Raw genomic sequence first — 14,674 nt, 5'->3', positions numbered from 1 at the left:
ACATAATCTACCAAATCGAAGACCTGATTCTTACTCTGACTACCCAACAATCCTCTATAAAAATAGCTTGGATTTCTGCACTGAGGGCAGAAAGTGTCCATGAAAATAAAGCATCCATTACTTTAATAATTATAGCAATTCCACGCTAAAACCCTGGTTTCTTACTCTTAAATTAACCAGACCTACTATTGTCATGACTTCTCGATTGAAAACAAATCATTACAGCCTCAATACTAGTTTGTTCAGAAAGAATATAGTATCATCTCCTGCCTGCTCTTGTGTTCAAAACCTCGAGGACATCAATCACGTCCTTTGGTGGTGTCCTTTATATAATGCTCACAGGAAAGCCCTGTACATCTCCCTTAAAAGTCTCAACCTCAACCCCCCCCCCTGTGATATTTTTCCTCTCCTAATTAAGCCATCCCCTAACCTTCTCTATGTCCTCTTCAACTCCATGAAGAAAATAGGGCGCAGTGTTTAAAGAAATTTAAAACTCATAAATCTCGCGCTTCCGTTAGTTCGGATAACGGCCGTAAAGTGCAACAGCGCTGGTGCCTAGAATAGAAAGATAGATAGAATTTGTATAGAACACGGTAGTGCCTCGTCGTGACGTAAGAGCAAGATGGCGATTTATACTTACTGCTTCATTCATAATATACGACATTGAGTGGGACCAAGGTAGGTTAAAGGGGAACAACAAGAAAAAGCGAACATCAACAAATTAACCATTATATTAACAAATGTTAATAATGTTAATTCGTTAATAAATTAAAAATTCGATGAACATAAAATGCGTTTTTCAACTTATTTTAATGAATTAGTACATTTTCTTGAGCATTTTTCTTAAAAGAAGCCGCTGTAAAAATTATTGTGTTGAGTGGCTATACTCTCTAAAAATGAAATAGTGAAAATAATAAAATACACCGTAGAATCAGTGAATATCATATAACTGATTTGAACAGTGGTTGAATTTACACTGCAGAATCATAAACGTTCTTATTTAGAACGGTCCAATAGTTTCTTATAAGAATAGTTGGTATGTTGACGGAAATTATTTACCAATAAGTTCTTATTCAATTTGATGGCATTCGTTCTAATAGAATCGTACAGAATCAGACAGAGAATCGAATGGCATCATTAACTGATAAATTCTTATAGCATCTTATGAAATACAGTCTTAAAATTTCTTTTAAAAATAGTTGAGATGTTAATAAAAATCATTTACTAATAAGAATTCATTGATTTCCTACAGAACTTGTTCTAATGTTCTCCTTTTAAATAACATAAAATCCTATCATGGGAAATAGAGATAATGATAGAATTTCTAAGTTGCATTTTAGCTGTCATACCTTTACAAATGAAAATTATTTCATTTCTGCTCAGAAATACTTGCTAAGAAGCAAACTCAATTTATGTTTAAATTATTCCAAATTTTTAACTCAAATAGATTAGGCGAAAGTCATGATTCCATGTTTTAGAATAGCGCAGTCGGCAGCGTACTGGACTGTGTAGACCCGAGGATTCCAGGATCGAATCTCACCATCAGCAGGATTTTTCCGGACAAAGTTTCTAATAAATTTTATTTCAGGTATATATTTGAACAACAAATCCGTATGAATAAGAAACGTCCAGAGCGAATTTAAATTTTCCTCATTTAAACTGATTTTCTTTTGTGGTAAGAAGATAAATTCCGATAAAAATCGATAGAAAACATGCTTATAGATTCTTATACAAAGCGATTAGAATATTTTCGATAATGTCTTATGTATTTCGATAAATAACGATACAAAAGTTTCTTATAGATTCTCATAAAGTTATGAGAATAAATCAGAAAATTGTATCAGAAATATCACTTGTTTTATAAGAATTTATAAGAAAATGTCTTATGGATACTTATAAAATGTGTGATATTTCTGATGCAATTTTCCGATTTATTCTTATAAAGTTTTTTCAAAAGATTTTATCGGAATGTTTGACTAGGGTATAATCAATAATAATTATCAATCTAATTAATATAATTATAATCAATCGATCATTAAATGAAATAGTAATGAATTAATTTATTGTAGGAAAACTTTGAATAAGTAAAATAACTTATATTTAGACTCAATCATCGATTCTGTATGATTATTATGTAAACAGGATAACAGACGAGAATATTTGAAAATTTTAAACTATAAAATTGTAAGAGTATTCTCATTACCGTACTCAAAATCGACTCTGCATTATTTACACAACAGATTTAAAAAAAACTTAAACATTCATAAGATTTGAAATTAGGTCAAAAAAACTGGTTGCTTATCGGACTGATTTGAATTTTGTGCAAAAATAATACACTGATAATTTTGTATGAAAATGACGTTAATACATGAACGGTTTAAAAAAATGCTGTAACAGTGATTCTTCATTCTGATCGACTCCCCGTATTTGGGTATATACATCTCAAAAATGATGTTGACATACTTTCATGATTGTTAAACAAAGATTTATTCTTCTGTAATTTCAAATGATAATTTTTTACCGTAATTTGCGTGTATATCAAGAAATTAAAAAAAGATTAGTTAAAGATTTATGTATATAATTATTTATTTTATCAATTATAATGAATATATTGAATTATGTACAATATTTAATCTCATTCTTTAACAATAACATCAACAACATGATTAAACAACGTTCCTCATTTGGTACACAAATTGTAAATTTACAGATAAAAAAGCATTAGATGAGGCTAATGAGGCATTGAAATGGCGATCGCTCCGCGCGCCGTTCATTCTTTTTGTATTTCATTTTGTAAATCTCAATAACATTTGAATTAATTGAATTGTTACATTTTTTCAGACACATACGTCATGTATACATACAAGTTTGACTATGTATTGATATAAGATATTTTATGAATAAGAACAGATGAATTGGTAGTGCATGATATAATTAATAAATATAGTGCATGAATGATTTTTGTGACAACTGTTAACCATACATTTATAACTTATTGAACTACTTGTTCATTAATAACGTAACAATAAATTTCAATGAGAAATATATGGTGATTAATAATTCATGATTGAAATTTGTGCATCAACTGTTTTTATTGGTTTCATAAAATAGAAAGATTTTTCCTAATAATTGCAAAATAAATTTTTGAAAAATTATTCAAAAAGTATCATGTTCAATAGACGGTTTACAGTGACACATTATCATGATTATTTTGAAATTCTATACGAGATTTTTGATAACTTTTCAATTTTTATGAACGACGTGCATCAATCTAAAGCACCAAGTAATATGAATCCCATCAATTTCCGAAAGAATCAATCCACCCAGCATACATTTCTTTCCCATTTGAAGATCGTATTTGGGTTTATTTTTTTCAAAGGGATTGTCTCACACGATATTATTGTGGAATAATACGAATTGAAACGAAAAATTTATCTAGCGAATAAATTTGTGTAAATTTATTCCATACATACGATTTCAAACTGCAACTGCAACATTCAAATATACTACTCTTAGATTTTTGATAACAATATTTCATTTGCTATCAATCAGACGTACAATTATTATCATATTTGAATATTTAATTATTTATTAAATGGAAATAAAACTCATTCATTTATTCAGTAAATTTTTTAGTGTTTTAACCTAATGTAATGTAAAAATACATCAATCGTCCGTTAAATATTCATTCATAAACAAAAGACTAAATTTTCATACATTAAAGACATTACATTGCTTAAATCTTTCGCAACATCCGAGCGTCATGTATATAAGTATATACATACATACGTGTATACATATATATTTATATACGATGATAACACGAACTGCAGTGGCAGTGAACAGTGCACGTGAATATTGCAACAGCAGCAGCAGCAAATTTAGCGGCAGCAGTAGCAGTTATACATATTATGCATATACAAACACGGCAGCATCTACCACGGCTAGTTTTTCATTACGATTTCACGATATTGTTTTTTTTTTGAAATTTTTTGAAGAACAGTTACGTCATTGATAAATCTTCACATCAATTAACTACCCATGTGTACATCACATTTGAATGCAAGCCTGGGACTGATCATTTTTAATAGCTATCCTGGTTCATACTTTATTATCACTTGATAATCAAATCTTTAAATTATTTCTGTGCAGTGTATGTGTCTGAGTACAAATTGTATTGTGAGCTTACAAAGTCTTTTCGAGGATGCAAGTGTTTAATGTTGTAATTACGCTGATGAACGTTTACTGTATGATTAATAATTATTTATTAACATATCTAGTTTATATATTATATATACGATCGTTATATACACGTGAGTTTCACAAAAATATATAAAAGAGAGAGTGTCTATTTATACGTATAATTTTTTAGTGGTACCTGCACTTACACTGCACACGTACTATTTATTATATAACCGATTTCTTACATAAAGTTATGGTGGAAAAGGGTTTTCTCGATATTTCAATGCATTTATATATTTGTATATAAATAATTTTTTGACGAATTAAATACAAAGTCATAGACACTTGTACAAAGTTCTCGATTCACAGTTCGATTTATGTATTTTTATTTTCTTCAGTCGCAAACAAGACACACGAGGTAAGAATATATGAATAAGTCCCGCTCATTTTGTCTATATCGAATTCCTACTCGCTTTTTTAAGTTATAAATCATCGTCTCTACATAATTATTAATATTATTTTTACTATTTATCACTGATTTTCAAAATTATCCACTGAAAGTTCTGATGATAATTCTTCATTTAACATCGTCCCAGTGGTCGAAAAAATTGTAGATTTTATAATAAAGTCTATTATAATCACCATATACATCAGTTGAGATGATAAACTTTTTTTCTAGATGTTCTGTATCACTTTCGTTAGAAGACTAAATATTAATCATCACAAGTTATATTTTTGCAAGCAAGAAACACATTCACCGAGGCGTAGTAGATACTTTTAACATGAATCCACAATAGATATAATTACAGAAGCAATCAGTGACGAATTTTTCAGTAGACGCATTGGACGTTGATCGAGCCTTGGAAGTGCACACTTTTGTTTATACTGTATTAACTTATCAGTAAAGTGAGCAATCTAATACAGTCATATGATCAAAAATTTTTTGTATATCTTCTGATAAAATTTTATGATCAATTCGACTATTAGCAACGTGTAGCGGCCCTCAGACCTGGTCCCATTATACCACATATTTCAAATCCATCATTTTCGATATCTTTCGTCTTCATCAACTTCGGCTCAATAAATTATACAATTTATCTATTATCTTTTAATTTATTTGTAGAACAGATCAAGAAAACGACTATCGTATTTATTCGAAGATTCTTTCTCCAAAGTATGATGAAGGTAAAAGTCATTTTAAAAATGATAGACGTGGTACAATAGGATCCCTACATCTGTTTAGATGTATGAATATGGTCCATCAGTAAGGGCGCTACACAGCAACAGTCAGGAAGCGTCATCCTTTCCTCGAGCACCTCTGCTAGGCCTGTATTCAAGACCAGGATCAAACTGCATCAGTACAAAAACCTAAACAGAAATCAAAAGTATCATTCATTTTCGTTCAATTTGGTTTATTATTTTCAGATATACGTTATATTATTCGACAATTTTTACATTTTGTGAGCTTATCATAGTTTAAACCTTCAATAAACAATCTAAAAACTATTCACTTAACTAATCAACTGCTATAGTTTTTCACGATTAATCGAAAAGTCAGTAAGAAACATTAATTCCTTTGTGTATAAAAAATTACATCCCTTAGTTGTTTTTGGATAAAAGAGAACAATCAAAGTTGGATTAATTTGAATAGTTAATATGATGAATACTTATTTAAAGAGATCTCTATATTAAATAATTTAATGTTTCTCATGTTAAATATGAATTAATTATAATTGATATCAGTCAAGCGATAAATTATTAAACAGAGCATGAGTCAATTATGATGAAACTAATTAATTAATGCGACACTTGTTTATTCTAAGTAGTTGCCACTGTTTAGAAAACTGAACGTATTTTTACCTGGTCTGTAGGTAAGAGAGTAAAATCATCAGGTGGATTAGTAATCACATAACGTTTGGACGAAGCATCACATGATGAGCTTGTGTCACGAAACCTATAAATGATAACAATATTTTAGTCTTAGTTTACTAGTATTAACTTTGCAAACATAAGCTAGCTAAACATTCATAGACAAAAATAATAATATTTTCAGAGGAAAAAAATTTAAAAATATGACGTCGATAGAAATGATATTTTTTGGATGAATAACTTACATTCATACGAATATGTTTTTTCATCTCAATTAATGAAATTAAAATTTCTGTTCTTCACTTCATTGATGTTCATGATACAAAAGGCACAATACAAAAATAGTGCAATAAAAATATAGGCAAATTGTAAATATAGTGAAAGTGACTTTGCAGAAAATAGCATTTTTAGTAAAAATATATACAGTGAATTAAAAAAACATGACAGTTTTCAAACTATCATGTAAATAAAATTTGTTATGTTGAACAATCCAATAAATACCATCCAGGAAAAAAATTCCGGTACCTGTACCTGTACAGACCAATGCACAACATTCCGTATGACTTTAACGCTGCGACAAACAGGTCACCGTACTTGCCTCCCTCACCATATTGAGCCAATGGCCCATCATACAGTGAGATTTGCCCAACTCTACAACGATCTCGATTTGCTAAACTGTCTGCCGTACTGTGAAATCATATAATATACATTTAATTTATCGAGCATAATTGAATTGAATATCTTGTATAGAAATCGAATATTTTATTTACCTGTAACCTCCTCTTAGTCCAGCACCCTCAGCAAGAATCAATTCCAATTCAGGCGTTGCACCTCCAGTTATCAATGAACGTATAAGAGTCAATGCATTCTGATTAAAGTAAGTCTGAAAAAAAATATTTTTTCACAATTAACTACTTGAAAAATATATTATTTGTAGATGATGGTACTTATTTTATATGAATATTATTAAGCTTAGAAAACCAGGTAATTATGACGTGAATCCGTTTGAATCAGCGTTAAGAAATATATGCTTTCCAGGTGTACATAATATGCTAAATAGAGGCGAGTAAGAGCGTCTTTTCTGAGCCAAAGTGGCTCCCTAGGTATAATTTTCGGAGCCATTGCTTCTCTGAGCAGACGTGATGGAGATATAAGACGTCCTGAGCACCTTCACTCAATTTAAATGTATCCACTATTGTTCACATATCAATAAACATTTTTATAATAAAATCCAAGTTATCCCACAATATAGAGACCCACAGGTATACTGGACATATATATATATATGTATATATATATATATATATATATGTAACATATATATATATATATATGTTGTAAAATATATGTGGGTCCATCTCTAAATAGATTGACAAACGTCAAAAATTGTTTATAGCAACGCGCGACTGGTTTATATTTGTCTTTATCTAATATTTCACAATATATATGGGGTGCGGAAACCAAAAATAAATTACCAGTTTTTTCATTTCAATATTTTGAGACCCGAGTCGAAATATTTGGTATTACTTCGATATTGATTACATTGATATTATCTTATTCACATTGAATACAGTAACTCAATTTTATTTTTAATAAAACTCAATCATAAGATTTAAATTTGGGAAAAAATGTTTTTTTTGATTAATATATTGTCCTCTGAAACTAGTTTCAGCTATACCTTATAAGATCTGTTCTGATCAAGCTGATTCCAGATATAATTGTATCCAATATTCTAGATCAAAATAGATCTAATTGAAGCTGTTCTGATAAAAATAATTTAGATCTGCTCCAATCTAATATTTTAGATCTTATTATATCTAATTCGATTTGATTAGTTCTTCTCGCAAAATCATATCTATTCAGATCTAGTTATTTGTTCCCGAGTAATTATCTTTATTTATATGCTATTTTATTTTATATACTTGCATACTTAGCAATGACTCGTCTTATTTTGAACTACATTTACTTGTTAATATTAATATTTAATTGTTAACAACAGTTTATTCTTATTCTAAACCATTATGAATAATATTCTGTTATTTTAAACACTATTCCAATTTTAATAACAATATATATTATTATTATTAAAACTTCTAGCACTTGCCAAAAAATATCTAAGACATCTTTACTTTCAAATATTATCATAAAAATATTTTATTATAATAAAAAAATCATCACTGTTTTTATTATTTTTTAGGTTTTTTTTTGTGGGTTAAATATTCTACAACAATAATCATTTTTTCTTAAGAATATTTTAATCGTTAAATGTATAATCAAATTGTTTATGAATTAAAAAAAAAAATATTACAACGCGATGTAACACAGTGGGATGGAACCGAACACACTATCTTCAAGTCAAGCAACATTTACGTCAGTACATAGATCGATGACCGGAACAAAACACCGAAAAAAAGAAAAGCAATGTAACCAATGTCAATACCAATTTGGTCCTAAATTTATTTTTATTTTCAAATCCATATGACTATTATATTCTTTTCACATTTTCTACATGAGCAGTAACGTCATAAAGATACACTTAATATCACATTAAAATAACATTTTCATTGTGAAAGTGGAAATTTCATACGTCAGCAATGTGAGATTAAGTTGATATTTTACATATCCCGAGTCGAAGTATTTGGTCTTTTTTACATTGCTTCTTAGCAATGTAATCAGTGTCGTAGTAATACCAAATATTTCCACTCGAACGAACCACTAACGATATAGACTCTGGACGAATTTCACTTGAAATATCATAAAACAAAAAAGATCCAAAAAAAATTCGAACAAATTTGGTATATCCGTTTATTTGTCTTGAACAAAACAACGGTATAGTTATTACCGATGACAACAATTTTAACTTGTTACAAAGTATTTGAAAAACAATAATGACATGTCTAAATAACTAATTTCAATAAATATATAAAATATAGATAAATAATATTTTCATAAAATTATAATAAAAAAAATGATAATAAATCTCAAAGTACACTCAGATACATTTTTTACCTCAAATTTTTTCCGATTAATTACGATAACACGCTGAATTTATTCTAAATGAAAAAGTCCGAAAATTTAAAAAAAATGGTATGTAGGTCGCTATAAAACTTATAAAAGGAACAAATTTTTAATACTTCTTAGCATGCTCTCTCATGTGTATAATAAAGATAAAAATAAATACAGTTGACATGATTAGAAAATAAAGTGTGGTCCAGTCTTAATTTCTATTTGCATAATCCTAGGAAGTTGATAGTACAAACCCTCCGCATTCTATTCTATTCAGATACAAACTTTAGCTTTATTGAGATTCACTTTAAGCAATTATAATAAATAAAATCATTTTTACCGTTGACATCAAAGAGTCAAGGACGCTGACAGCAAAGGCAGTGCCACAGGCAAATGGTTGTGTGAGGTAGAGCTCTGTATCAGGATCATCGTCATCATCCTGATCGAGAAATTGCACGTTGCTATCGTTAACAAGTTCTGTAACAATAGAGATGCATTAAATGATCAATTATTTTTTTAAATATTTATAGAAACTATGATACTTATATTTTCGTCATACTCGCACGGAAAATTCACTGTTCCATTAAAAAGGGGTTGAACTTTCCACACAGGTATGATGAAAAACTATATTCAGTCCTAAGAAGGACAATTAGATTAGCTTAAACCACTTGTTTACCACCTTCGCCTTCGGCTTGGGCTGTAATTTTACACATGGTTCGAGTCAGACTACTTTCTCTCCCTAGATGTAAATGTACTATTTTGTTACATCACTGCACTGACAAGAAAAATTTATTTCATACAAAAATATTTTATTCGATTATCAGCATCGAAATTTCAAATAGTCGCAATGATATATTTCTTCAAAATTATGAATCTCAAGAGATAAGGTAGTGTCATACGGTATGTCTCGTGCGCCAAGCATTCATTGCCGCCATTGCACCCTTACGTCACGACGAGGCACTACCATGTATCTATACCAGTTAAAAAATGATTTTTGCGGGTTATGCTCTTTAAAATTGAAATATTTTCCTTATTCTTACATTTACATTTATTACTACATTAGTTACGCCAAGTTTTTGATTGTTATGTTGATTGTGTTATAACACATAGTAAATTGTTTCAAAAACAAATAAAAACCTAAGAAAATAATTCCTTTCAAATATTGTTGATTCTTAGATTTAAATATTTGGCGTTCAATAATTTTAAAACTTTTGTTATTATTTATGCTTGGCGCACATTTTTGTACAGCCCAGAATGAGGGTGCTATTTTTGATAAAATTTCATTCAATTAAACGAGTGAAATTTCATTTATCTTCGTACTTGTCGTAACATCGAAACAAATGACGGAATATGTTTTTGATAACAATATTATTGAATCGAATAAACTATTATCTTGAAAATACTCCATGTTATTTTTATTGGTTGAAAAAAAAATTATATACTGTGACGTTATTTTTGGGATAACGTCCCATTGACGTCTCAAAGAACAATTTAATTAATATTGAAGGCTAATCATAAGCCCAGTTAGGTTGCTCTAGCTATTTTTCACGTGTTGCTCTATATTTTGGGAGCTTCCAGGACCTATTTTAATGGTCATTACAGTCATTGTTCACGTGTGCTTAAAATATTATTCTACTCAATTATATACTTTTGTTAATAATTATTTATTTCGATTGTTAATTCAAAATATCAGTAGACACGATAATTAGCAAGGTTGGAAGATCATGTATGTAGCTCTGGTAGTAGGAAAAGACTCAATAGAATGAGGAGGAGTTGGTAGAGGAGAAAAAATAATCATTTGTGGAGTTGAGAACCATTAAGTGGAGAAGTGGATCGCTAACGTGGAGTAGAGGGCTAAACGAAACGTGCCACCCGTTATATGATCCATGCTAGGAGACGTTCTAGCCCTATGAGTTATCATCATCTGATCAGGTCCAGCAACCTGGTACTCCAATAGAAGAGATGAAGGTGTGGAATGTGCATTTTTGAGATTTTGTGAAGAACTTAGATTTAAGTTGAAGAATTAGTTATAAGTTTGCAGGCCTTATGGGGGGAAGCCTGATCAACTTTACCTCCAAGGAAGCACCTAGTTAAGACGCCCTTCCACAAAGAAATCTAGGAGAGATCACGTGATGAGAACTACTAATGGGGACACAATCCTACAAATCACGAAATACTTATGTTATTGGAGGGGGAAAATGATAAGACATCGAACAATTGAAAAGAAAAAGTTAGTTGGGACTTGGCCGCTGAAGAAGTAAGAACTTGGCTTTTGAAGAAGTAAGAATTTGGCTTTTGGAGCAAGAAAGCTAGGAGTTAGACATTGAAGGGTGAAGATGGAAGCAGCGAGTGGAGGTTGAAGAACTTGAGCAAGTTAAGGAGGAAAATAGCAGACAGTAAAGACATGGCGGACCGCAGGGAGAGCCCTGGTTCAGAGAGTAGGTTCCAGTTCATTCAGGAACCAGTCTAGACGAGATTACGACATCTAAGTATCCTCTGCAGCTCCTGTAAGTCGTATTGAGTCTACATTTTGGTGGGATTTTCAGTAGTTTGGTAGTTTTCAGCTAATATAATAAAAGATGATTGATCTTCCACCCTTGGTTTGCTCTCGTGATTTAGCTTAGTTATAAGAATTTAATTCAATTTATTATATTGCATTTAAGAGAAATATGGATGATTTTGCTTTGGGTTTTAGAGAAAATTATAAGATAGAACTCAATTGTATTTAGCTTTGAGTCATTTATTGAGATTGGATAATGTATGAAGTTTTGTAAAAATATTTAAATAATATAAGAAGTTATAGAACGTTCCAGAACTTAGGTCGAAGGCATTTGATTGTGAAATAGTTTTATTTGGTTACTGCAGCATGGCCATAGAAAGATTGATTTTGTTTAATAAATTCATGTTTACTCGATACTTGTTTTTTTAATGGTTTTATGTAACGGGGAACCTTCAACTCCATCGTGTTCCTGATCATTCAGGAAAATTCTATGGGGTACAACCGTTAAATTTCCTTGCCGGCCCTGGCCCTCTCTCCACAACCCACATAACTGAGCTCCAGGAGATCCCCTGTCAGGACCTTTCACCAGCAGCATCTTACTTAAGTTTAGTTTTAAAATTTTGTAACTAGTTGTAAGATTTTTGGAGATTTTGGGTTTAGATTTTTGATTAGAAATTAGTTGTAAGTTTGGGTCTAGGTTTAAGGGTTTTGGGATTTAGATGTAAGTTTTGCCAGTTTAGTTATTCTGGTGATTAAAAATAACTTGGCGCCCGTCGTTTATACTTTTTATAAGCGAACCAGGGATGTTAGCTGGTAAAGTAGTGTCCTGGAGGAAGGTGAATATTCAGTCCACCTACCCCAGTGGGAAAATATCGTCACAATACATACTAGTTGTTATGCCGTGGATATAACTCAGGATTTCAGTCAATTTACACGCACAAATTTATCCGAATGTTCACAAACTTATTGTCACTCATAACACTTTATTACACTAAATATTTAACACTAGAGATTATTATAGTTCATGACAATATATTGTTTTCATCACTCCTATTTTGTAATCGAATATTCTTAACAATGTTATAATTTTTATCTCTTACAATGAATGAATAAACTCTCTAAATTTCTGGTTCTAATTCTGTAGAGAGTTGCGCTAAGTCTTCAGACAAAGGCGTAAGAATATTTAGTCAGCTTAATTTTGATATGTCAATGGTGTGAGGTAGCTACGGCTTAACATAGTATATACTTTTTATTAAAAAAAGTGTATTCATATTAGAAAAGAAGTGTACTATCAAATACTATGAATTTTTCCTTCGGTTTTTGTGTAAATTTACGTGTGATCTGTAAAAGTGCACTTTCTCTCCATGGTGTGTAATATGCTATAGACTTACCTGTTATCATCGGTACATTAGCTCCGTAAACAGATCCTCGTCTCTGTAAAACTATTGGGCTACCAACTGAAACATATAAAATACAGACTGAATAAATATGCATATGATGTAACGTTGGAAGATTAATTTCGTTTCGAAAGATAATTTACCTTGGCTAAGTACTCCAATCGTATCATCGAATGTCATAGCCTTGATATTGAGGGACGCTAAAATAGCTTCTTTATCGGCAAGCGTAGGATCATCATTGCTAGGCACTTTTGCTGATAGAATACAACACATATCGCAGAGATTCACGTTAACAGCTCGTAAGTCTGCTCTGCTTAACGGTGAACCCTTTAAAAAATAATGTACATATATTTGGAATCTATATAAATATCATTGGAGTTGCTGTCTGTGATTTTACAAAAACGTTAAATTGAGTTAAGAAAGTTATTTGCGTGTTGTTAAAACGTATATGATGTTGTTCAGAATTTTTGTCTGTCTGAAGCAATCTTGGTAACGACTAAACCGGTTTCAATGAAACATTGTAGACATAAAGAGGAGGATATCAAGAATAACATAGGATACATTTGTTTATATCGAATTTGTTATGAACAATTGGAATACCTATCTGAAATTGGTTCATTCAAACTACAAAATTATTATTCATAACTTCACTCAATCAATCTATTATCATGTGAAGTAATGATGTCACATTGATCATTTATAATGAATAAATATACTATTCTGATTAGCTAGAAAATTGTATGGTTCAAAATTTTTGTGCATTAATTCTATCAATTAATTATAGTTCATAGCAGTCAATTAGTATTTACGTAGACGGAGTCACGGGTATAAGCTAATTATTTAAATAATATTTTAAGATAGTCAGAACATTTTTAGCTTGTTTTTAACGACTACTTTGAAACCGTTAGAAATTTTTGTACCATTTTTTGACAGTTGTTAAGTCGTCATAAACTAGTCAGAAAAGTTCTAATCACTTTTTAATCGCTTCAAAATAGTCGTAAACGTATTTTCGTGCGCGCTTTCATTCATTTCGTATTTACAAATTTTTATGCCTGAAATTGCTGCCACGTGACATTAGTTACTTTGTTATTTTATAATACATGGTGACTCTTCTTTAAAAAATAACTTTTCCTCTCTCTGGCTAAGTTTTACTTATTTCCTTTGATTTGCCTTTCCTTAAACTTAATAACTTTTCTATTGTAGTATCGGTGTAATAACACTTTCGTGCCACACTATTTTATTATAAGCTTAGGTTAAATATGGTCAGGTTAAGTAAGTCCTTTCACGTGTGCAGTGTTTTCCTGCGCATTGCCACATGGTATAGATCAAAGGAATTTTATTTACCGACAATAATTTATGATAGCATAAGAAGAGACCTGGGTGAGCTACAAGGAAGGGGCATCAACGCCTTATAGGGGAAAACCGAGTTTTCCTTAAGGCATCATCGTCGGTCCCGATTTAGATTTAGTCTGGCTCTTTAAAATGATTCACTTGTAATTTCTGAGCATTATTAAATAAACTTATTATATTCGGCACTCAAGTTCTTTACATGAGCACTTCCGTTACTTCCACACTATTTTGGTAAACTTTGCGATATGCGTCTTGTTCTAGATTCACTCTAATGTCTGTGTGTAAAAACTGTGGAGATAATCCCGAATTACCCTGTCTAGCAATATTGTATGAATATTGATATTACATTGTGACATTAATTGTTACCTCT

General features: G+C 30.7%; 1 protein-coding gene across 1 annotated transcript in view; it reads right to left on the bottom strand.

Annotated features, from left to right (window-relative positions):
* Nucleotides 1–2,568: 2,568 nt before the first annotated feature.
* The window catches only part of LOC118070154 (calcium-activated potassium channel slowpoke-like), a 104,488-nt gene continuing 92,382 nt past the window's right edge, over nt 2,569–14,674 (bottom strand). The window contains exons 19-25 of the mRNA XM_035088586.1: nt 13,098–13,281; nt 12,949–13,014; nt 9,398–9,534; nt 6,822–6,934; nt 6,583–6,738; nt 6,043–6,136; nt 2,569–5,550 (exon numbers count right to left, since the gene is read on the bottom strand). Of these exons, the coding sequence (XP_034944477.1) occupies nt 5,470–5,550; nt 6,043–6,136; nt 6,583–6,738; nt 6,822–6,934; nt 9,398–9,534; nt 12,949–13,014; nt 13,098–13,281 (831 nt within the window). The 3' untranslated portion in view covers nt 2,569–5,469. The remainder of the gene's footprint in view (nt 5,551–6,042; nt 6,137–6,582; nt 6,739–6,821; nt 6,935–9,397; nt 9,535–12,948; nt 13,015–13,097; nt 13,282–14,674) is intronic.

Source organism: Chelonus insularis, unplaced genomic scaffold (genome assembly GCF_013357705.1).
Source record: "Chelonus insularis isolate UGA/USDA-ARS -01 unplaced genomic scaffold, ASM1335770v1 contig_533_pilon, whole genome shotgun sequence".
NCBI lineage: Eukaryota > Metazoa > Arthropoda > Insecta > Hymenoptera > Braconidae > Chelonus > Chelonus insularis.
This window is presented reverse-complemented; position numbering and strand designations above follow the sequence as displayed.